This window comes from Phascolarctos cinereus, unplaced genomic scaffold (assembly GCF_003287225.1).
Source record: "Phascolarctos cinereus isolate Bilbo 61053 unplaced genomic scaffold, phaCin_HiC Scaffold_9;HRSCAF=440, whole genome shotgun sequence".
NCBI lineage: Eukaryota > Metazoa > Chordata > Mammalia > Diprotodontia > Phascolarctidae > Phascolarctos > Phascolarctos cinereus.
In genome coordinates, this window is record NW_027556402.1 from 18,935,040 (window position 1) to 18,960,314 (window position 25,275).

Genomic DNA, 25,275 nt, shown 5'->3' on the forward strand with positions numbered 1-25,275 from the left:
ATTCCTAGAGAAAGTATCTCCATGGTAGGGTGCTCCTAAGAGGTTAAGCATTGCAAGGAAGAAATTCAAGGCGTAGGTACATCCAGGCTCCCTATGGTCATTTGCCTGATGGCAAGCCATCAGACACCCTCAAAGATTAATTTTCTTCCTTCTCATACTTGGTAAAAAGGGGAAAGGGAGTAGGTAAATATTAAAGCAAAATCCACATAAAAATCTTCCTTTCATAATGAAGCTTTCCAAAGATTACCAATAGGTGGAAAAGAATCATTGCGGTAAGGACGTTTTTCTCACAGAGCCTCTATCTCGTGGTTGGAGATAGATGTTCTCCAGTTTTCTAAGGAGTAGAAATAATGCCAAATTCAGCCTTTCATCACCTTGTCTCATGTCCACCCTGATTGGCTCCCCTTTCAAAAAATTAAAAAAAAATTCTCCATTCTAGAAGTTTCTCCCAGTATCCTGCTAAGTGAGATGCATCTACTAATTTCAACCTTAGTCTTGAATGTAACCTCAATGTTTATTTAATCATACACTCTTCCCAACTAGGTCCAAAACCTCCCCCCTTACACACACACACACACACACACACACACCCCAAAGACATTACAAAATAAACTAGGGGAAATCCAGGATGTTTTTTTTAAATTTCCCCTTATATCTTTTTTAACTTTTTTTTTCTTTTTTTAGACCCTGAGGGCTCCCTTACTTCTTTTATCCCACATATCAGTCTTTCTCTTAAACAATAACCTATAAACATGAGCTAATTTATTTCATTACTTAGTCACTTCTTCATAACACATACTTATTTACCTTTTTCCTGCTTCTATTTAAAATGTTTCTGAATCAAATAATCTGCCAGCTTCTGTTTTGGAGGGATTTTTTTGTTTGCCTTTTTTTTTCTTTTTTGCATGAAGTCTTCAAGTAACTCTCAGAATATTCAGCTTCTTTCATTGATCATTAAAGTTTGCATGCTATGTCATTGTGGACTCTGTTATAACTTGAGCTGCTTCACTTTATAGAATATGCTATTCCATCCCTTCTCCCATATTTTGTAGATATAAAGTAATCCTGTGTCATTTCAGTTCTCATTTTTTCATGTTTGAAGGTATTTCTCTCTATTGCTTACAAACTTTGGTGTTTTTTTTTCCCACATTGAAATTGTTCAATTTAACCACTACATGCCCTGGAATTTGATGAACAGATATTTTTTGTTCCTAGCAGCCATCTATGGATTTGCTTAATTGATGTTTTTTCCCCCCTGCATTCAGAAGTTCTATACAGTTTTCTTGTATTGTTTCCTGAATTATGACATGCAAGTTTTTCAATTTATGTTCTTTTGGGATATCTATGGTTCTTTTTTTTTATATCTATGGTTCTTAAGACATTCTGTCTTCACGGAAAGTTGCTTTGATTTATATAGAATTCATATTTATTTATTTTTTGCCTTTTGCTTCTCTCTGCAAATTTTCCTCCACTCCAGTAATTTCACGTCCTACATACATTATAATCTTTCTCAGCTTCTATTAATTTGAAATTGGATTCTCCATCATATATTCACTTTTCCTTAATCAATAAACATGAAGTGCCTACTATGTGCCAGGCACTCTGTTAAGTGCTAAGGATACAAAAAGAAACAAAATATAATTCTTGCCCTCAAGGAGCTTACAATCTAGTGGGGGAGCCAACATGCAAACAGATACATACAAAGATACAGGCATATAATAGGAAATAATTAGCATTAATTATTAAGGGGGTTTTACAGCACTGAAATTAAGAAGGGTTGGGGAAGGCTTTCTGTAGTAGGTAAGATTTTAGTTGGGGCTTTAAAGGAAGCCAGAGAGGTCAGTAATCAAGTGGAAGATGGAGAGCATTACAGGCATGGGGGACAGCCAGAGAAAATGCCTAGAGCCAAGAGATGGAATGTCTTATTGTGGCATACCCAGGAGGCCAGGGTCAACAAGATCAAAAAGCACATGTTGGGGACTAAGGTATAAGAAAACTGGAAGGTAGGAGGGGGCTGGGTCATGCAGGGCTCTGAAAGCTAGTATTTGCTCCTGAAGGCATAGGAAAACATTGGAGTATTGAATGCAGGGTGGGAGTGGTGGACATAATTGGACCTCAGCTTTAGGAAAAACCACCTTGTGGATAAAATGGAGGATGTTTTGGGGTAGGGAGACTTGAGACAGGCACAACCACCAGTAAGTTAATGCAATAGACCCAGTGTGAGGTGATGAGGGTTTGAACCAGGGTGGGAGCAGTGTCAGAGGAAAGAAGGGGACACATCTGAGAGATGTTACAAAGATGGAATTGGCAGCCTTAGACATAGGAGGTCTTGAATGTAGAGGGGAGAGATAGGAAGGAATCCAGGATGTCTCCTAAGTACAGGTCTGGGGGACTAGGAGAATGGGGTTGCCTTCTACAGTAATAGGGAAGGTAGGACCTGGGGAGGGGTTAGGACGAAAGATGAGCAGTTCTGCTTTGGGTATATTGAGTTTAAGATGTCTACTGGACATCCAGTTCAAGATGTCTGAAAGGCAGTTGGAGATGTCAGGTTAGAGGTCAGCAGAGAGATTGGGACAGGAAGGGTAGATGTGAAAATCATCAGCTTAGAGATGGTCATTAAATCTATGATGGGATCACCAAGTGAAGCAGTATGGAGGGAGAAGAGAAGAGGACCCAGGGGAGAGCCCTGGGGGACACCTATGGTGAGAGTGAGTGATCTGGAGGAGAATCCAGTGGAGGAGAGAGAAAAGAAGAGGTCGGATGGGCGTATGCTGAATTCTAATTCCTGACATAAATTCAGGCCTAATTTCTTCTTCTTTTTTTGTTTTTTTTGTTTCCCATTCTGGGATTCTTTGCTCATAGTTCATGATCTCTGGTTAGTTCACAGGATTTTGTCTTTCGTTGGGCAATATTGGCTCATGTTCTTTGATACGATATTTCTTCAACGTGATTTGGTTTCTCTTTGAGATTTTACTCATCCTCCTTTCTGTTTTTAGGCTATTCTCTGTTGCTTCAACAGTTTACATAGTAAATTTTTATTCATTTTTTCTCTTGGTCTTTTCGGTTTTCTCTTGTGATCTCTGCCACTCACACTTTGGTCCCTACTCCTTACACGGGGAGACAGACACCCCTAGCTGGGCTAGACTTAGCCTCCTTTCTTTGGACAATGTGGAAATTAGTTGAGTTTTCCAGTCTCTTTTCTAATCAGGCCTGGTGTTCTTTATCCCATAGCCTATGATCCTGAACATAGCATCCTTTTAGCCCTTCTTGTATCTCCATCCTCTTTTCACTTATGTCAAAAGATAGAATCAGTGACTGTTGCTTTTTGGGGGGGAGTGCATCAAGAGGGTGAGGGCATTCATTGCTATGAATGATTCCCTCCAGCCAATTCCCCAGTCACAATCCCATGAGTCTGCTTGTACTCATGGCAGTGGGCACAGGGAAGATGGGGAGATACTCTGGGTGAGAACTCTAAGTACTAAGTTCTCCAGAATTAACTCATGAGGTTTTTGTCTCTTTAGTATGTATTCTATCCTTACTTGTAGGTCCAGGTGTGATGTCTATATATTTGGCTCTTAATTCCTTTCTTTTGAGGTTTCAGGGTTGAACAGGTCTGCAGAAAATAACGATTTTTGCCATCTTGCTGGTCAAGACAAAAATTTTCCCAAAGAAAGCCAGAACTATGAATATGCCTGAAGCAGACAGATGGAGGGAACCAAGTGAGAGAAATTTGGAAAGGAGCACAAAGAGTTTATGTAATTTCTCTTTAAACTCCCTATAAAAAGGATAATTAAAGAGAAAGAGGAGGAGAGGGGTTAATTTTCAAAACTACATTATTAAGTAGCAATCACTGAACCTCTGCACCCTCCAAGTTACCTCCTTCCTCCCCTCTAGGTTACAGGCATTCTTTCCTGAGCTTGTAAAAATTCCAGGACACTTGAAAAGAGCCATTAGGAAGCATGAAGTGCCTAGAAAACTGCACCGAGGCTTTTTAGCTGGTGAACGCTCCGCTCCATTGCTTCTATCTCAGTCCATTTTGGAGACCTCTCCCCTTCCCCCAAAACAGAAAGCAGCCTTTCAAAACAGGGCCAGAGGTTTAAAATGAGGGACACCTGACCCTCGGGCCTCTGGGGCTAAAGAAGCAATCATCTTTGTGCTGAGTCAGCAGGAACATTTTTGATCATTTCATTTTATAATTATACTTAACTGGAAGTCAGGGAGTATTCCTCTCTTATATGAACCCCTAGAAACAAAATGTTCGGGTTTAAAAATAAATGTTAAAGAAATCCCACTACATTCTTGCCAGTACTACCTAAGTTTAGGAATTCCTGTTTTTTTCCTGAAGTTAGGTGATGCAGTGGATAAAAAGCAGGGCCTGGAGTTAGGAAAATCTGAGTTCAAATCCAGCCTCAGACACTTACTAGCTGTGTGATTCTGGGCAAGTCACTTTACCCTGTTTGCCTCCATTCCTCATCTGTAAAATGAGCTGAGAAGGAAATGGCAAACCCCTCCAGTATCTTTGCCAAGAAAACCCCAAATGGGGTCACAAAGAGTCAGACACAGCTGAAATGACTGAACAACAACATGAACCAGGCAGTGTGCTGAATACTGAGGATACAAAGAAGAGCAAAAGACAGCCCCTGTCCTCAAGGAGCTTACATTCTAATGAGAGAGCAGACAGACAAATATGTACAAACCAGCTATATTCAGGATGAGTAACAAATGATGAACGGAGGGAAGGCCCCAGAATTAAGGGGGATTGGGAAAGGCTTCCTACAGAAGGGAGGATTTTAGTTGGAACTTGAAGGAAGCCATGCTGCCTCTTCCTTTCTCAAAAATCTTCACTGGCTCCCCTTCAAATACAAATACCTTAGCCTCTGCATAGTCTTAAAAACTCTACAGCCTGGACCCAACTCTACCTGTCCAGACTTACCTCAAGATACTGTCCTGCCTGCACCTTATACTGTAGCCAAACTGGGCTACTTATTCTTCCCCCAACTCGTCCTATCCTCTCTCTCACCTTCATCATCATTATAGCTTTCATTTATATAATGCTTTAAGGTTTACAAACTGCTTTTGTATATATTATGTCATTTAATGCTCACAGCAACTCTGTGAATATGCCTATTATCATCCCCATCTTAAGGATGGGGAAACAGAGTCTGAGAAAGGTTGAATTACTTTCCTGGGTTACACACTTAGGAAAGCATCTGAGGCTGGTTTTGAACTCAAGTCTTCCTGACTTCAAATCTCATGCACTATCCATTGTACCACCCACTTCTGACAAGTGAGATTTTGCTCGTATTTGCCAGGGCCCAGGCCTCCATGTCATTTCCCAGCCTTTTCATAATCTTCCCCCTGGCTCTCTGCCTTTCCAGTATCTCTCTCTGTGGTCCTCCTAATATCCTGACCCTTGAGGTCACACACTGTCTTGCTTGTGTTTCTGTTTCTAATACTTAGCACGGTGTCTGACACGGAGTAAGCACTTAGTAAATGTTTTATCTGCCTGTTTATCCTTTGAAAGAGATCCCACTCATCTAGATGTGAGGGTTCTGCTTTGTTTACATTTCTAAAAGAAATAGTTATATTATTTTAGTCCTACATAATATATAACCAATCAGTAGGCATTCATTAAACCCCTGCTACGCATCAACCACTTCGAGAGTCACTGGACCACCTCCGTTCTATTGAAGTTGCTTTACACGTAAGTCATAGTGCAAGCCAAGGTCCATGCATAAACATAATGAGGCACCCAAAGATTTTTTTTAATTTGAAATAAGTTTTAATATATTCTGTTATAAAACTAAAGCAAACAGTGTTTATTCGTTTTTACAAAGTTCTTTACATAGTGACAGACCCATATTATAAATCCTGAGAAAATGCAGCTTTGAAAAACTGTTGAAATGGGAATTGTTTTTCTAGATATTCTTTTTTAAATTTTTATTTATTTTATTTTTAATTTATGGCATAAAACAAGCATTTTCATACTATAGTATCATTTCAAGAAATGATTACATGTGAAATTATAAATTTATTTTATAACTTGCTATTCCATTTAAATAAATAATAAAGTTACACTATAAATTTCTTTTTTTCTTTCTATTCTTCCCCCCCAGTTACTTATATGCTTATAGATTTGACAAAGTTCCTTATATACTGAGACATAAGACCTTTACCTGAGAAACTGTCTACAAAAATATTTTCCCAATTTTCTGCTTTCCTTCTGATCTTGGATACATCTGTTTTATTTGGACAAAATCTTTTTAATTTTAATGTAATCAAAATTATCCATTTCACACCTAACTTTGCTCTCTATCTCTTGTTTATTCATAAATTGTTCCCCTATCCATAAGTCTGATAAGTAATATGTTCCATGTTCTTCTAATTTCCTTGTAATATCTCTCTGTATATCTAGGTCACGTATCCATTTTGACTGTATCTTGATCAATGATGTGAGATATTGGTCTATACTTAGTTTCTGCCATACTGGCACCCAGAGATTTTAAATAACAGGTCCAAAATTACATGGACAATGCCAGTTACAAGCATGAGTGGATACTCCCAGTGCCTATTCTTGGATCTCAGAGCCAGCCTACACATACAGCTTAATTTCATCACTAGTACTTAATTAATGGCCAGGAAAGTTAGTTAACAAGCATGCATTAAGAGTCAACTTACTTTGTGCCAGCAGCTGACCTAGGTGCTCAGAATACAAAGAAAGGCCAAAATAAATAAATAAATAAATGAAAAGACAGTCCCTGCCCTCAGGTAGCTCACTTCATGGTCAAATGGGAGCGACAACATGAAAACAACTATGTGACATTTAAAAAGTTCAAGAGACATAGTTTCTGGGTAATTCAATGATTTTATTAATAAGGCTAGCGTGTTATCAATAAAAAAAGGTCAGTGGCACTCTTGAATGCCAAAGACCATCATGGCAGGCCCTTGGAAAAGTGGGTGTTCTAAAGGAGGACAATCAACTTTGATTAGTTAACAATTAATGAGAAAATAAATATTATAATGAGGGGTTGGGCCTATTCTAATGAACTTTGATGATGTCACTTACTTCTAAGTTGCCCCCAGCCTTAGGCAATCTATTCCCCACCCAAACCTGGGTAGAGAAGGTTGGGTGGGGTCTGACTGAGATTGAGGAGAAAGTTAATTCTACCTTCAAAAACTAAGCTTTTGAGATGAGGACTTTAGAAAAAGGGAGGAACTCTGGATCTCCCCAAATCATTGGTTACCAATAATCATTTTTCTCAACTATATACAAACAAAATATAGACAAGACAAGTTGGAGGTCATCAACAGTTGAAAGGCACTAGAGTTAAGAGGGGCTGGTCAGGTAAGGTTTGAGCTGGGACTTGAAGGAAACCAAGAGATGGAGATGAGGAGGCAGAGCATTCCAGACACAGGGGAGAGCCAGTGAATCATAGCACATCGTCTATTTACTGCCTCTTATTCAGTTTGTAGTAGATCCTGGCTGGTAGAAGCAAGCACCCACACTTCACTATGGTTCTGTGTTTCATGCATCAGAAAGCATGGTAGACATGACCTGGCTGGCTTCAGCCTTCTCCAGAGGAAATAAAGGGGTTGGGTGGGGAGCAGAGTCATATACTTGCCCAAATCAATTAATTCCTTGTCTTTTTCTGCCTTTCCACCCTTTTCCTTCTTCGTAGGAAGCGTCGTAGCCATTACCGTGACAGTGATTGCTGTGGTGCTGCTGGTGTTTGGAACAGCCGCCTATCTGAAAATCAGGTAACATTTGCTTTGCTTTCCCTCAGGAATTGAACCATGTTTCCTAGCTCTGAACTGTTGGTGAATAACAAGCAACCAAAAATAATGTATTAAGTACCTACTATGTGCCAGGAACGATGGGATACACAGAAATTTTTTAAAAAACTAAGTCCCTGCCTTCAAATGGCTTATATTCCAACATATAAGCAGCTATGTGCAAACAAAATATAGCCCTGAATAAATTAAATATCCTCTTAAAGGGAAAGTACAAACATTTGTTAAGTTTCTTTGAAGTCTCTTTGTTTCTCAGATCCCAGAGAGGTCAGCAGGAATTGACCATTGGCAGGGTGGTAAAATAGAACTAAAATTAGCATTTCATCTTATAACATCCAGGCATAGAATAAGACAATAATACTGTGGCAAAAAAAATGATATTATGGCAAAGGGATGAAAGATTAGGTCATTCTGTCTTACTGGAGATAAAGGAAATGTTTCTAGGTTGGGTTCCATCTTGGGATGGGAGACCTTCTACTGCCAGACATTAGATGCCCCTCAAGATGAGCCCCATGGACATTCATTCTAGTGGCCAGGCCAATATAGGACCATTGATTAACGTACAGATTTTGCCCACAACCATCTTTCCTCTCCCTCAGTGAAGTTGTCTACATTCATTCAATGTTCTCCCAGAACCAATTCAAGGAACACTGGTCAAAGCATCTACTATGTAGAATTAACTCTGCATTAACCCTCCTCAACAATTCAGTATTCAGGATATGTCTCATTCAAGGGCAACTTGGTGGCAGAGTGGCTAGAGTACAGGGCCTGGAAGTCAGGAAGAAGACTCATCTTTATGAGTTCAAATATGGCCTCAGAAGCTTGCTAGGTGTGTGACTCTGGGCAAGTCGTTTACCCCAATTGCCTCCCCCCCCGCAACACCTTCTGTAAGAAACCATCTTCCAAGTTTCAAACATCAGACTTAGAAAAAACTTTTAGCACATTGCCCATTTCTTAGTTGGGAATTTCCTGAACCAAAACAGCACCATGGACAAAGCACTGGACTTACCGTCCATATCATGCCTCAGACACTTTTGAGCTATATGACATTGAGCAAGTCATTGAAACTCAATGGGCCTAGCTTCCAACTCTGCAAAAATAAAGGAGCCGTCCTCAAAGGTCCCTCCAAATTCTGAATCTATGATCATTACAGATGTCCTGAAGGGACTTTCCATGCCTGGAGAGTCTGCAGCAAGGTTGATACCTCAACTACCTCCACCAAATACACACACACACACACACACACACACACACACACACAGCCCCATCTCACCAAGGATGTATTTCAGGACTTCTTAAATGGGTAACTATAGCCTTTTTTTCATATTTATATAACTGTGTTTCCATATAATTGGTTTCCTGTGTTATCTTACATATTTTATTTAAAACATTGGAAGACATGATTCTGAAAATGTGTCCATAAGCTTCACCAGACTGATAGAGGCATCTGTAACATACACATACACACACACACACACACACACACACACACACACACACACAGACAAAATGTTAAGAGCTCCTGGTGTAGAATCTCTGGCATCGGTCTAGCCTAGAGGAAACATTCTACTGGCTGTTCTAGCCAAGAATAAAGATAAATACAAACCATCTCAAACCAGTGACAAGGGGTAGAGGACAAAAAACTACAGTAACAATTGCTATCATTTTCTGTTTTGATTTGCTGCCCCTCCCACTCCCCAGATAGAAAAAGCTATAAAATAAAATCTACAAGTTTCATTAACAGGCCACTTAAATTTGTTCTAGCTGCTACTGATGTCTGATTAAATTTTTATAAAATTTCCAAGAGAACAGAATAGTTTTTCTGAGCCAACTTTATCCCAGATGGGAAAGGTCAATGAAATATCAAACTGAAATGACTCCTTTGCACAATTCTTCCTCAGATGATGATGACAGTTCTCATGGGGATGGAAATGGAGCATCATTATTGATCTCTGACACTGAAAACTGAAATGACCAGATATCTCATGCAGAAATCCCCTAAGGAAAACCCCTTCCTGCTACTCTATAAACAGCTTGGGCAAAAGAAACTATGAGTTAAGGCCCTCACATATCTTAAGCCCACAATATTATCCTTTCAAGCATTGTTTTAACAGCCTCTAGGACTTCCTCTGTTCCTCGCCTCCCCTTCACTAATCAAGAGTAAGTTACTCATCCACATAGGCTTTTATCCAATACTTGGAAAATTATTAGTAATTCAAAGGTATTTTTCCCTAAGGTTAGATATTGCCTCAACTGGAAATTCATTCCCCTTTCTCCTTTTCTCCAAATATACAAAAAACTACGGCATAGTAGTCTGTTTTCTGAGACTTGTTAGTTTACGACAACTGATGTCCCCTACCAAAAATCAATGAAGATGACTTTTTTCAATAACCAAATGAAAATACCACTGGCCTATGGGCCAGAAACCTGTTAAGTTCTACTAACGCTTCCTAGCTCTCTTTCGGTCATCTTTTACACTCTCTCAGCCTCAGTTTTATCATCTGTAAAAATGGGTTGTAATAATATTCACATCATTATGCCATAAGAGAAATGAAATAATGTGCATAAAGCAGTCTATAAATGTTAGTGAATTTTCTTTAAGTTTACACTTGTGATTTCGCTGATGTGAAGAACTCACAGTGTAGAAATTCTCTACTTTAATGCAAAATAGCATTTAGGCCATAAACTAGAGATGTTGAAAACTGTTTGGGATAAGTGACCACCCAGGGGTAATATAGCTAGTATGTATCAGAGGCAGAGATTAAAACCAGGGCCATCTCTCTGTCCACTCTGCCATATTAACTCTCCAGCAAGGTTGAATAGCAGATAAATACTGGGCTTGTAGTCAAAGGATCTGGTTTAAAATTCTGACTCCATTATTTTCTGTCCATGTGACATAGGGTAAATATTTTGACCTCTTCAGATCCTGGTTTCTTCAAAGGAAAGAGTTGGATGCTAAGACTTCTGAAGTCCCTTCCATTCTAAATCTATTATCATTTTTAACATACTTCAATCTTGACTCAGTTTGAAAATACCACTTAAGAGAGTGTGGATCTTGAAAATGCTATTTAAAGTGTATGGATGTGAAAAATAAATCACTACTCTTAGAGAAACTATTCCTAGATGATGGGTTTTAGAATTAGAGACAAATTAAAGAATACTGAGTCCAACCCCCTCATTTTACAGAGAAGAACCCTATAACTTCCTACTCTAAAGCTACCCACCCTTTGCCCTGTGCCCTCTGGAATGCCAGTTCCATTCATAACAAATTTGCTTTCATCTTAAACCATTCCCTTTCTCTTTTTCATTCCTTCTCGCACTCGCTGAGACCTCATGATGAAATGATACCCTGACCACCCCTTTCCAACACTGGTTGCACATTCATTCGCGCCCCTGACTCATTGGTCGTGGTGGGGAATTCTGAATATTCCTTGGCCCCTTCTTGCCACCATCGCTCAATAACCTCTCCTCCTTTGAGGCTTATTCGATCTTTATCAGCTAATCGAGATTCTGGTAACCGCTATCTATCATCTTCTGAGATCCTCTCTTTCCTTCCTTAATGAATTAAATGCCAGGCTCCTAGACCTTTCCCTCCTCCCCAACTCCTGGTCCCATATTATGGGACTTCAGCATACATATTGATACTGTTTCAAATAACCTCACCTCACCGTTCTTCAATTTACTCATTTCTCATGACCTCCTCCCCTACCCCACCGCAGCCACACACAGAGTTGGTCATACCCTGGATCTTGCCATCACCCTCAAGCACTCCCGTTCTATATTCATGAACTCTGAAATATTTGATTTATCATGATCTATCATCATTCCACCTTTCCTTCTGCCTTGCCACGTCTAACACGATCTTTATCCTCTCCTTTATTTCCAATCCTTCCACACCCCTCTGTTCTTTCCCAGAAGATCAAGCTTTCACTGGCTACACTCCCCTTGGTGAATTAGGTCATTTCTGGATGCTTCTTTACTCTAGAGTCGCATGTCCCCTTGCTCTGTTGTTTTTCATGCCCTGCCAGAGGCCAGCCTTGGATTATCCCACCATCCGTTGCCTTCAAGCATATTCTTACACAACTGAATAGAGCTGGAGAAAATAACCAGTTTTTGTTACACTACCTTAACTGCACCTTCACTGTGGCAAGGCAATCCTTTTATACCTCTCTAATTGATGCACTATCCTTCTCAGCACAATGACTTTGCTAAATCTTTTCATCCCTCCTCAAACCTCACCTTGCTCCCCCTTCCCACACCCTACCAGCTGAGAAATCTGCTTTATAATTCACTGAAAAAATTGAGACCATTTTCTGAGAGCTCCCTTTTCTCCCTCCTTCATCTTATATCACTCAGATGCCTTCTGCTACTATCTCTTCTTTTGCCCCTGTCCTAAATGAAGAGTCCTTACCGAGGCTAACCCCTCTACCTGCTCAAGCCATCCCATTCCATCCCATCTCTTCGAATAGATTGCCCCTTCTGTTATCCAAGCTCTCATTAATCCTCAATGTTTCCCTACCTACAGACTGCTTCCTACCTGCAAACATGCCTATGTCACCCCCACTCTCAAAAAACCCCTTCACTTGATCAATCCATCCCTGTTAGCTTTTGCCCCATATCCTCCCTTTCATAACTAAATTCTTTGAAAAAGTCATCTATAATTGGGGACTCCCTTTCCTCTTCCTCTCTTCTTAACTCTCTACACTTTGGCTTCTGATCACATCATTCCACTGAAACAGGTATCTCTAAAGTAACTAGTGATTTCTTAAATGCCTAATGAATGGATTCTTCTCAATCTTCATCCTTTTGATCTCCCTATAGACTTTACAGACACTGTTGGTTACCATCTTTCCCTTAATAGGAGGAGTATACAAGCCTTTTTCTAGGTTTTCATGACACTGCTCTCTCCTGGTTCTCCTCCCACTTGTCTGACCACTCTTTCTCAGTTTCCCTTGCTTGATCTGCAAGCTACACACTGACCATAGGTGCCCCACAGGACTCTTTCCTGTGCCTTCTTCTATTACCCCTCTGTACTATTTCATTTGATGATTTTATTAGCTGCTATGAGTTATCACCACCATGCAAATGATTCTCAGTGCTAACATTTATCCTGACTTCCAGTTTTGTACCCCCAACTGTTTATTCTACAAATCAAATTAGATGTCCCATAGACATCTTAAACTCAATATGCCCCAAAGTAAATTCATCATCTTTCCCCCAAAACTCTCCTCTTCCTATTACTGTCGAGGGTGCCACCATCCTCTCAATCCCCCAGGCTTGCAACCTAGGTTTCATCGTTGACTCCTCATTCTCTGATTTATTGCCAATTTCACCTTAGCAGTATCTCTGGAATGTGGCTCCTTCTCCCTTCTGACATTGCCACTACAGATCCATATCGTGTCTCTTGAACTACTGCAGCAGCCTGTTGATTGGCCTTCCTCGGGGTGTGACAGAGCCATCTTGAACCAGCTAACAAGAATTGATTGTTAAACTTTCAGTGTAAGAATTTACACCTTGGAAATTAGCAAACACTACAAATCAGGGCTTGATTTATTGATTGTGTTATTCATTGTCTAGACTTAAAGCCATAGAGAAAATGCTGGTTTTCCTGGTTGTCTCTCTCTACTCCAATCCAAATCTCCACTCAATTATTAAACTGATCTATCTAAAGCATAAATCTAACCACATCACCCCTTCCTTCCTTTTTTTTTTTGGGCAATTGGGGTTAGGTGACTTGACCAGGGTCACACAGCTAGTAAGTGTCAAGTGTTTGGTGTGAGGCTGGATTTGAACTCGGGTCCTCCTAACTTCAGGGTTCGTGTTCTATTTACTATTCCACATAGCTGCTCCCCCTCCTTCCTATTTCAATAAAGTTCAGTAGATCCCATCACGTCCAGGATCAAATAGAAAATCCTCCGTTTGGCATTCAAAGCCTTTCCTAACCTAGACCCCTCCTTCTTTTTGAGTCTTCTTACCCCTTATTCTCCAACACATATTCTTATGGACACTGCCTCCTTGCTTGCATATCCTAGCTCCAGCCATTTTCACTGGCTGTCCCCTGTGCCTGGAATTCTCTTCTTCTTTCTCTCCATCTTCTGGCTTCCCTGACTTCCTTCAGGTCCAAGATAAGACCTCACCTCCCTTTCTTGCTTCCCCGTGATATTGGTACCTTCTGTCTGTCATGATTATCTTCCATTTATCTTACATCTTGCTTGTACACTGTTGGCATAATACAGTTGTTTGCATGTTCTATCTCCTAGTAATTTGTGAGCTCCTTGAGGGCAGCTACTGTTTTCACTTGTCTGTGTATCCTCCTTGACAGGCACAAGTGATCCCATTCTATCTCATCTTCTCTAGTACCATGCCTGGTGCATAGTAGTACACGCTTGATAAATGCGTGTTGACTTGTCTTGGATTGAAATTTCTTCCCAAATACCAGCTTCCTCTTGAGACACTTGCGAAATCATTAGGCATCTCTTGTCATATTCCCATCCATATTCCCATCTCCTACATCCTGCCAGCCATTTTTATCAGTTTTTGTTTCTAAATTAGGGAACACATTCAAGCTGAAATCTGAGCTGCATTTGGTTGAAGTATATGGGGAAAAAACTGCCCTGATTCTCACCTACTGTTGGGTCCCATAGGGCACCTCAGTATTTGAGAAAAGCAGTCAGTGGGTAGCAAGAATTCCAGGGTGGACAGAGGAGGAGGAGGAGAGGAGGAGGAGATAGAGGAGGAAGAGACAAATGGCATAATAAGAGTTAATATTCCTGGCAGACCAGTACTTGGGCAGTTTGCTCTATTTGATTCAGGTTGTAAAAGTCTCACAATTTGGGGGTTTCCATTGCCCTGTTCCTTAATGCCAAGGAAGCAACCTCTACCTTAGATGGTTACGAACAGCCATTGTGTCTAAACACTTCCTACATGGAGACCTGTTTTCAGGTTAAGAAGAAACCTGCTTCTCTCCTTTGTGGAGGGTGCCTTAATTAGCATTGATTGACGGCTGAGTCCACAGCCACTCTCTTTTAAGTAAGTACCAAAAGTTCTGCCAAGGATCTCATCTTCTTAGGCACAAAAGTACCTTTGCTATCAGCAATGATGTGGATGCTACTATAATTGGGTATAATCATAGCCCAACAGATACAACTATTTTGTAGTTTTTTATTCTTTATAAAACTATTCTTTTCTTTTAAATTTTTTCTCTTTCATCTTGTTATACATCTGATAGTAACAAATATGAATGTTCCCTTATATAAAATGGACAGGGGAAGAAAAAAGGATACTGAATATCTATCACGCCTGGCTTGATTTGTTTAACGTAAAGGCAGCTACATGGTACAGTGGATAAAGTGTTAGACCAAGGCCTGAGTCCAAGCCCAGTCTCAGATATTTATTAGCTGTATGACTCTCTGCAAGTCACTTAACCTCTGTCTGCCTCAGTCTTCACATCTGTAAAATGGAGACAGTAAGAGCTCCTATATGCCAGAGTTGTAGTGAGGAACAGTTGAGACATATTTGCAAAGCACCTCGTAAACCTTAAAGTACTATGTCAATGCTAGCTATTATTAAATAATAATTTTAACTCAGTTCTAACACTGCCCTGCTTTTCTGTGTCCCATTCTGAATTCCTTTTTTTCTCTTCTGTATATTATTTTTTAATGTTGTAATAATTGTTTTTAATGTTGTAATGTTCTTACGGGGGGGGGGCTAGTACTACCACTACTTCTCTGATTCCCCCTATAAATATCTCCCCAACAAAGAAAAATTAAGCCCCTCCCTCATAACAAATAAGTATAATCTAGCAAAAGGAATCCATATATGGTCTTGTCTGAAAATATCTTTTTCCTTGCCTCTAATCCAGGGGTGACCTGGGGGCCAAAGGTTCCCCACACCAACTCTAATCTATCACTCACCAACCTGTGTTCCAGAAGTTTGATTAAATTATCAGTCTTCTGGAATCCTAGTCATTGTTTTGACAAGAGTTCTTAAGTCCTTCTCCAGTTCTTTTTCTTTGCAATATTGTAATCATTATATAAATCATTGTCATGATTGTGCTCACTTCGCTCTGCATCAGTTTTATTTTTTATTTGGGTTGCAGTATTTTATATACTGCCCCTTTGTTAAAAATTAATTACTTCATCTAATTTTTTAAAAAATTTACTTTTAGTTTTCCACATTCACTTACGTAAGATTTTAAGTTGTAAATTTTCTCCCCCCCCCCACCAAGATAGTGTTCAATCTGATATAGTGTTTCACTTAATTTTTAGTTAACCCTTTAGGGGACTCTAAGTAAACCATCATACCATCTGCAAAAAGCTATTATTTCATTTTCTCTTTTGCTGTTATTCGTCATTTTCAGTCATGTCCAACTGTTCATGACCCCATTTGGGGTTTTCTTGGCAAAGATACTGGAATGGTTTGCCATTTCCTTCTAATTTTACAGATGTGGAAATTGAGGCAAACAGGGTTAAGTGACTTGCCAGGGTCACACAGCTAGTAAGTATCTGAAGCCAGATTTGGACTCCCAAAGATGAGTCTTTCTGACTGTAGGCCTGGCGCTCTATCCACTGTGCCACCCAGCTGCCTGTTTCCTCTTTGCTTATGCAATTTCTTTGCAAATTCTCTGAATTTTCTTTTCTTTGCTTTACCTTTTTATTAGAGGTAAAAGGGGCCCATTTCTCCAACTCTATAGTTTTGCTATCTGTGGTACCTTTAGTCTCCCTGCTATTTTTATGATGAACTTGTCTGAGCTCATGGCTGCTGCCCCTGCTTTTTAGAAATTTGCATGAAGCATAATAAATTCTGTTCCAAGGCTTCATTTTAACTCTATGAGACTCTTTTATGTTCCGAGGGAATTTCTTGTAGACAACCAGAGGGTACTGGAAAAAGGGTCACATAAATAAACATGCCTGTGAGTACATCCTGTTTTATGGGCATGGAGGCACATAAGATTTCTTTTGAAAAGTTATATATCATGGGGTGGTTCACTCTGAATTTTACCTAAGCCTTTCAGACACACATTTTATCAGTGCACAACCACTTTGTTCGAAGAGACATCCTGACCACCAGGACTAGCCAATCAGTCGATTGGCATTTATTAAATGCCTTGGTATTTAAGAAAGGCAAAGGACTGTCCCTGCTCTCAAGAGACAGCCAAATGGGGGAGACAACATGCAAATAATTATGTATAAACAAGCTACATAATAGGATAAATTAGAAATATTCAACAGAGGGAAGATAGTAGCATTACTGTAGAAGATGAGATTTTAGTTGGAACTCAAAAGGAAGATAAGAAATGGAAAGGAAGGAGATAATTTCCGGAATGGGAGACAGCCAGTGAAAGTGTCCAGAGGTGAGAGATGGGGGGTCTTTATGGGAGGATGGTGTCCCTGGAGGATGAGTAGTACATGTGGGGGAATTAAGGTATAAGAAGACTGGAAAGGTAAGAGGGTGCTAAGCTGTATAGGGCTTCAAATGTCAGCATACATTTAATATTTAATCCTGGGAGTGATAGAGAGTGAGTGGAGTTCATTGAAAATGAGGGAGTGGTGGTCAGGTCTGTAGATTAGGAAGATTAATTTGACAGCTGAGTGACTGACGGATTGTAGTCCAGAGAGATTTGAGGCAGGACTATCAAATTGTAAGTTACAGCAAAAGTGTAGGCATGAGGTGATGAGGCCCTGCACCAGGCTCCTGATGTTGTCCAAGGGAAGAAATGGGTGCACAATTCTTCCTGCTCACCTGAAAAACCCACTCCCTCAAGCAAGAAGTCAAATTTTGTTGATAAAAGATAGACATTCCACACCAACCAAAGACTGAAAGAATTTAAATTTCAGTTATTGTTTCTGATTTATTTTTTAAAGGAAACAGTGGTAAAGTGGGCACACCTTGAAGAAGCAGGTCTTTTCAGAAAACTAACACTTTCTTTCATTAACCAAAAAGAAAATGAAGTATACCAAGTATATTCCTTTTATGAACCCAATCGTCAGTTCAGATTTCTCAAGGGATTGAGAACATTCCCTATCTTGATTTACTAATAACAGCTAGAAAATTAAAGCAACTCTGTGGTACCACCTCACACCTATCAGATTGGCTAATATAACCAAAAAGGAAAATGATGAATGTTGGGGGAAATGTGGAAAAATAAGGACACTAATGCACTGTTGGAGTTATGAACTGATCCAACCATTCTGGAGAACAATTTGGAACTATGCCCAAAGGGCAATCAAACCATGCACACCCTTTGATCCAGTAATACCACTGCTAGGTCTGTATCCCAAAGTGATTTAAAAAAAAAAGGGGGGGAAAGGACCAATTTGTACAAAAATATTTAGAGCAGCTGTTTTTGTGGTGGCTAAGAATTGGAAATCAAGAGGATGCCCATCGATTGAGGTATAGCTGAACAAGTTGTGGTATAGGATTGTAATGGAATACTATTGTGCTATAAGAAATGATGAGCAGAATGGTTTCAGAAAAACCTGAAAAGACTTACATGAACCGATGCAAAGTGAAGTGAGTAGAACCAGGAGAGCACACAGTAACAGCAATATGGTATGATGAAGAACTGTGAATGACTTAGCTCTTCTCAGCAATACAAGACCGTCCCCAAAGGACTCATGATGAAACATGCTATCCACCTCCAGAGAAAGAACTGATATTGTCTGAATACAGACTGAAGCATACTATTTTTCACTTTCTTTCTTCCCTTCTCTTTCTTTTTCTTTCTTTCTTCAAGTCTTCTTGTACAAAATGACTAATATGGAAATGTTTTATATTGATGACACGTGTATAACCTATATCTGATTGTTTACCATCTCAGGGAGGGGGGAGGGAAGGGAGAGATAGAATTTGGAATTCACAACTTAAAAAAAAATGTTAAGACTGCTTTAACATGTAATTGGGGGGAAAATAAAATATTATTTTAAAATAATAATAATAACAATAATAGTAGCTAGTATTTATAGAGCACTTTAAGGTTTGCAAAACTATATACACGTATGTATGTATGTAGGTAGGTAGGTAGATATAATCTCATTTGATCCTCACAATAGTCCTTGGCGGTAGGTAGTATTATTATTCCCATTTAACAAATGAGAAAAACTGACATAGACAGTGGTTAAGTGTCTTCCCCAGGGCCACAGAGCTAGAGAATGTTTGAGGCAGAATTTGGACTCAAGTCCTTCTGATTCCAAGTCCAGCACTTTTATCAACTGGGCCATCTATCTAATCCATACTTCAAAAGAGACCAGACAGTCTTAAGGATACCAGATCAAAGACATTGTTGCTACAAGAATTTTCCTCACTATTTTATAACACAAGAGAAGCCTTATTGCTGCAGGCTTCCACACCTTTCTGATCAATTCTATCTGATGACTTTAAAATATATGTGTATATACATACATACATACATACACATATATATATATATATATATATATATATATACACATATATCTCATTAGATTCAATTTCCTATTAGAATAACTTGATTTCATTCCCAATCTGAGAACAGCCAGTGGTAGAACTGGAGGCAAGAAATGTGGAAGACATCAGGGGAAGGAATGTGAAAAGAATTGGCTAAAAGGTTTACGCTTTCTCAGCTTTCAGATTCACATGAGGAGTGACACGAGAGGCATTTATGAACAGAAAAGAAACGAGTCAGGTAGAAAGAGCAATGGTAAAAAGATGGTAAAGATGGTAAAATAGTAAATGGTGGGAAAAAAAAAGGAACAGGTAGGCAGAATTATCTGCCATGGAGCCTCTAAAATATTAAAAGGCCCAGAGGAAGGAGGTGATGGGTAGATTCTCCAAACAGGATTTACCAAAACCCATACCCAGAATAATTAGAGTGGATTTCTTGAGGGTAGAATAGGGCCAGTGATGTCATTGAGAGCTAGATTATAATTTCACCACAGCAGAGAATAGATGTGGATGAGATGAGAATCTGGGCCACCTCCAAGTAACCAGACCCTCTCGTTTCCCTTTTCTCACAGGCATTCTTCCTACGGAAGGCTGCTGGATGACCATGACTATGGATCCTGGGGCAACTACAACAACCCACTTTACGATGACTCCTAACAGACGAGACACATGTGTTCTTTAATTTAAAAGTGCTTCTCTAGTAGCATTAATGCTAATTACCTGATATGCATTCAATGACAACCCTGTGGCCTGTTTTGTTGGTTTTATTGTTTGGTCGTTTGGTTTATAATTTTTATTTTTCTTCTCTTCTGGTTTCTGCTTCCCTTCTCTTTAAGAAAAAAAAAAAGAGCTATCATTTTTAGGTGAATCCAAATTGAATCTCAACCGAGTGAAACAGCATGGAAGCTGAGACCACCCTGGCTGCTTTGGAGAAGGGATGTACTTTTGGGGGAGCAAGGATGGCTTTTATGTGGGAAATCATATTAAATCTCCACAAAAGAAAGCCTGAGAAAATGATCACTAGAGGGGTTTTCATCTGCAGAAGCTCATGTTTCTTGGACTCCTTTTTAATCTCTGTTTATTTGGTCCTGGATCCCAGCTGCAGCCCTGCAGAAATGGTTGTAGGCTCTTTCTTCTCCTAATTAAGGAATGATCAAAATAAAAAGTGCACGAAAGGAGGGAGCCTGCCAAGGTGCAGAATTAACAAGTGAGTTTCAGATCCTGATGCGTTCTGTAGTTCTCTGCTTCACAAGGTGTCTCAAATTAAGGATGCCCAAGGCATCCCACTTCCGTTGGAAAAGCCCATGCACTTGCAAGCTTCTTGATGGGCCCAATGAGGGCCCTTTAAGGTGAACTTAGCTTGAGGCAGGAGGAGACAGGTGAGGGTGCCAGCCCACCTGGAATTGTGGGAGCATTTGGATATTGGGGCAGGGATGCAGAAAAGGCAGTTTCAGAGAGACCTCTGGGTATGCTGTGGCCCACACTTTATCTGAAGGAGACCACAGAACCCTCTCCATGGGCCCATGAGATTGCTGGCCTTGGCCTTATTACCTTTCAGTAAACCAAGGTCAGCTGCAGATGCATTCTGAAGGCATTTCTTCAATTTCTCAGTTACACATCCCTCTAGACAGGGAATTTACAGTGTGATCAACTCATTTCTTGGCCCCTATGCCTGCACTTGCTAACTCTCCTCTTATTCACTGTATGGACAAGCCAGGGCATTATTTATTTCCTGCCTAAAGAAACTTGATTAAATACCAGCACCCTTTTAAGGAAATGGAATCATTTTTGAAAACTGTTCTTTCTATTATTCCTGAAAAGCTGAGAAGATAAAATGCAGGGAAAAAAGATTGCTCACTAGAAGAAAATGAGGCCCACACAAATAGTATTTTTTTAACAACAGCTTCAATCACCATGCTGACCTTTACAACATCCATGTCCTTGTGGGATACAAATATACTTTGTACCTGTTTTCAAACACATCATCACCCCCTCTCCTTTGATGAGCACAATCAAAATTACATAGAGAATGTGAAACCTGGTCAGGTATTATTTCAGTCAGTCAACAAGGATTTATTAAAGTATTTATTTTGTGCCAGGCATTGTGCTAAGCTCTGGAGATACAAAGAAAGACAAAAAAAATTTTTAAGTCCCTGCCCTCAAAGAACTTACGATCTAACTCTTGCTGCTGATAGATAATAACATATTTGGTGTATAGGAACTCTATGCTTTCCTCCATCTCTCTGGTCTCCTGCAAATGATGTGCTATGCCCCTAAATAATAACAAAGGGCCCTTAGGTGCCGAAATAGAGCATTCGGACACCATAACCCTTCACTACAAAAATTTAGTATAGGACAGGAGCCACTTCTTAGAGGGTATAGGTTATTTTTTTTAAGACAACAGGAAACAAAGGACCTCTAATTAACATTTCTCTATCCTTCACCTATCTAACAACTAAAAACAAAACAATTTTTCCCCTCCATTTTATCTTCTCATCTTTTCAGGAATAACAGAGTAGTTTTCATGTTACTTGTCAGCCATGAAGCTCCTTTCGTGAGCCTAGTAGGGTCTTTATAGAAAAAGGTAGAAAGGGCTAAGTGGCTGTTCTGGCCATAGCCCCTACTGGTGATGTCTCTACTCCCACCTCTTCCTCTCCAGTCTCTCCTACCCAACAACACCCACTGTCCTAAATTTAACATGAATGTTCCTTGAAGACAGGGCCTGTTTCATGTTTGTCTTAATGTTCCCAGCACCTAGTAGGTACTTAATAAATTGGTAGTTAGCTGATTGATTCATTTCACTCCCAGAGGTCTTGGATGGTTGAGGAGCAAGGAAGGCATACAGAACCCCACTGTGGGAAACAAAAGGCCATGTTACAACAAGGAAATTCGCTTAAGCTGCCCATGCAGCATTTTATTCAGGAGATGTTAACTCCAATGGATGCTAGGTTCTGCCCCTGAGGTTTTATGTACCTACCAGAGAGTTCAGACTCTGCCTAAGGAATCAATCAACAAACATTTATTAAGCAATCACTATAGCCAAGCATTATGCTAAGCCCCGAGGATACTTACAAAAAGGGAAAAGTATCTGACCTGAAGGAGTTTTCATTCTAATAAGAGAGATGATATATACACAGATAAATCCAGAAACGGAAGGCAGCCTTAAAATGCATAGTATTAGCAGATAATAGAAAAAGAAAAAAAAAGTCTCCTATAGGAATTAGCCCTTAATTTATATCTTAAAGAAAGCTAGGGATTCTTAGAGTTGGAAGTTAGAAGGGAGAGCATTCCAGGTATGGAATTCAACCAATGCAAAGGCTGAAAAAAGATGGCAGATGGAATGTATGTGGCCAGTATAGTTGAACCATAGAGCACAGGGAAGAGAGTAATGTGTTACATTAGTGGAAAGATAGGAAGGCACCATATTGGGAAGAGGTTTAAATGTCAAAAAGAAAAGTCTACGTTTGATCGGAGAGGCATTCAAAAGCCATTTAGAAATTATAACTTTACTCTTGTAAATCACTGTAAGGCGGAAATTACAGCCTTACAACTTTAAGAATCTCATTCTGGCAGCCGTCATGGATGATGGTTTGGAATGGGAAGAGATTTGAGGCAGAGAAACCAATCACAAAGCTGTGGTCCAGACGAGAGGTGACAAGGACCTAAATTAGTCTGGAGGCTACATGAATGGAGGGAAGGGCATAGATGCGACTGGTGGAGAGAAAGAAACGACTAGATTTGTTGTGGTGGTGGTTTATTCTTTGTTCTCAAAGAGGATGGTGACATCAGAAAGGTGATGCCATGGCTTGCAATTGAATTGGATTTGAGTGAGGGAGGGCTGTGCAAAGTCACCAGCCTCTCTGTCTCCTCCAGAGGCACCTGGGTCTGGATATAGATCATAGATAGAGATATAGATCAGGATATAGATTTAGATCAGGATGTCCAGATATAGATCAGGATGACTGAAGATGGCCCCCACTAGATTTGGCAATTCATATAAAGGGGGATTCATAAATGACCTGGAGATTGAGAACCTGGGTGACTAGAATGATAATGGTGTCCTTCACAATATCAGGGAAGTTCAAAAGATGGCTAGGTTTATGAGGGAAGATAATGAATTCTGTTTTAAACACGTTGAGCTTGAGATGCACATGTTGAGTTCATAGAAACAATAACAATTCATGTCAATAGGATTCAGGAAGCATCCTTTTTTTACCAGAGAGTCTTTTACACAGGGTTCCAGTTGTATTGCATATTAGTCAATCCACCAGTCAATGATCATTTATTAAGCACCTTTTATGTGCTAGACACTGTGCTAAGGGGAGAATCCTTGTTTTCAAGAAACTCACAGACTAACGGGTAAGAAAACTTGCAACCAAGATAAACTGGTGACAATCTGCAGTGGGAAGGTACTAGCCTTGAGGGGCATTGGGAAAGACCTCTTGCAGAAGGAGGCATTTTATCTGAGACTTGAAGGAACCCAGGGAAGTTGGATGCTTAGACTGAGACATCCTGATCCCAAAGGGGGCTGGTTCATTGATGGGACTGGGAGCCAGAAGTGTAGACCTCAGACTGAAGGACTGCTCAGAAAAATCCTACTAACAATTCTTCCTATTGTCATTATGGGAAAGACGGGATTTGATCATACAGAATTTCATCACTGTTGGTTTGCTTTAAGTCATCTTGCCAAAGAAATGAAACCAGTCCATCTGTAATGGCTATGGTCCAGATGAAAGGGGATGAGAGCCTAAAGTAGGCTGATCATTGATAGGACTGGCTTAGGGAGACAGACTTTTAACTTCTCTTCATCATAAGGAGAATATCAGCAGTGCAACCATGGAGGAAATCATTTGCATGAGATGTCATGCTGTTTATTAAACAGGCAGACACGCCCACCTGTCTACATCATTGAGATACAGGAGATATGGATGCTATTTTTGATACCTTCCATGTGACCGTACTCAAGTTGACCAACCTCTATGTAGTTTTGCTCACTCATCTGTAAAATGGAAGTGATGCTCAACTCCAATGCTTCTCCCCTACCTGCCTCCCAGATGAATTGTGAGGATGAATAAGGCCACATCTGCAATGTGTTTTTAGCCTCTAGAGAAAATGACTATAAATATTAAGAATTATGTAGGCATCTAAGTGATTTCAGTTCCTTATTTGCTGATACGTGAATCTCTTGTTCCTACTTCCAAATGCAAATGCATAGCCGTATCCTGGCCTCATCTGAAAGCCATCATGGCTATGTCTTACCTTCAAACAGTAGATTGCTAGGATACCACCGCTGGGCATTGCCAGCCTAGAACTTTTAATTCAGTCTCTAGCTTCACATGGAAACATGGCTTCATGGGACATGATCAACATGGGTGGTCAGGGTCCAGAGATAAGGAGGCCCTAGCCCCAAAGACAGCTGAGCTATAGACTTGAACATCCCATCTTCTGCCGAGTCCTTGTTGGGATTTCTTTGGATTCCATGTCACTTGTTTGACCTTCATCATTCTTGCACAGATGCATGACTCAATCTTTTTCCTCTCAGAAGAGAGGGCAGATCATAGCTGGACCAGATACTAATTTGTACAATGATTCACCTTCTTTGCCTTTAACCTTCTTTGTCAAATGAATGTATCACTCACACCTTGCTTTTAAAAGTAGCGGTTGTAATGGATGATGGAGAAAACCAAATGAATAAAAAAAACTGGTTTACTTTTCTTGGGGGTGGGAAAAACTGTCCTTGAAAGCTGGGAACACAAGTGGGCAAGTTGATTGGATATTTGATGTCATTGTAATCACATTTGTCATAAGACATCCCACATACCAATTATTATCATACCCATTAAAGTTGTTTTAAGTGCTTGTGTGATTGGTGTGATTCCTCTGTCCTAACTTTGTATTTTGCATCAGATGTAGAATCTTGGGTGCAGATCCTGCTAGCTAACTATGCCCACAACAGAATTTAAACTGGGTGTTTTGCTGTTTGAACCTGAATTTGGAGCCAGGAGACATGAGTTCTGTTAGTTACTTCATCTCTCAAGGCCTCATATGTAAAATAGGGAAGTT

At 39.9% G+C, this 25,275-nt stretch overlaps 1 protein-coding gene across 1 annotated transcript in view; it reads left to right on the plus strand.

Annotated features, from left to right (window-relative positions):
- Positions 1–25,071, plus strand: part of PARM1 (prostate androgen-regulated mucin-like protein 1) — a 129,512-nt gene extending 104,441 nt beyond the window's left edge. Inside the window, exons 3-4 of the mRNA XM_020988470.2 lie at positions 7,680–7,758; positions 19,785–25,071. Of these exons, the coding sequence (XP_020844129.1) occupies positions 7,680–7,758; positions 19,785–19,869 (164 nt within the window). The 3' untranslated portion in view covers positions 19,870–25,071. The remainder of the gene's footprint in view (positions 1–7,679; positions 7,759–19,784) is intronic.
- Positions 25,072–25,275: the final 204 nt, after the last annotated feature.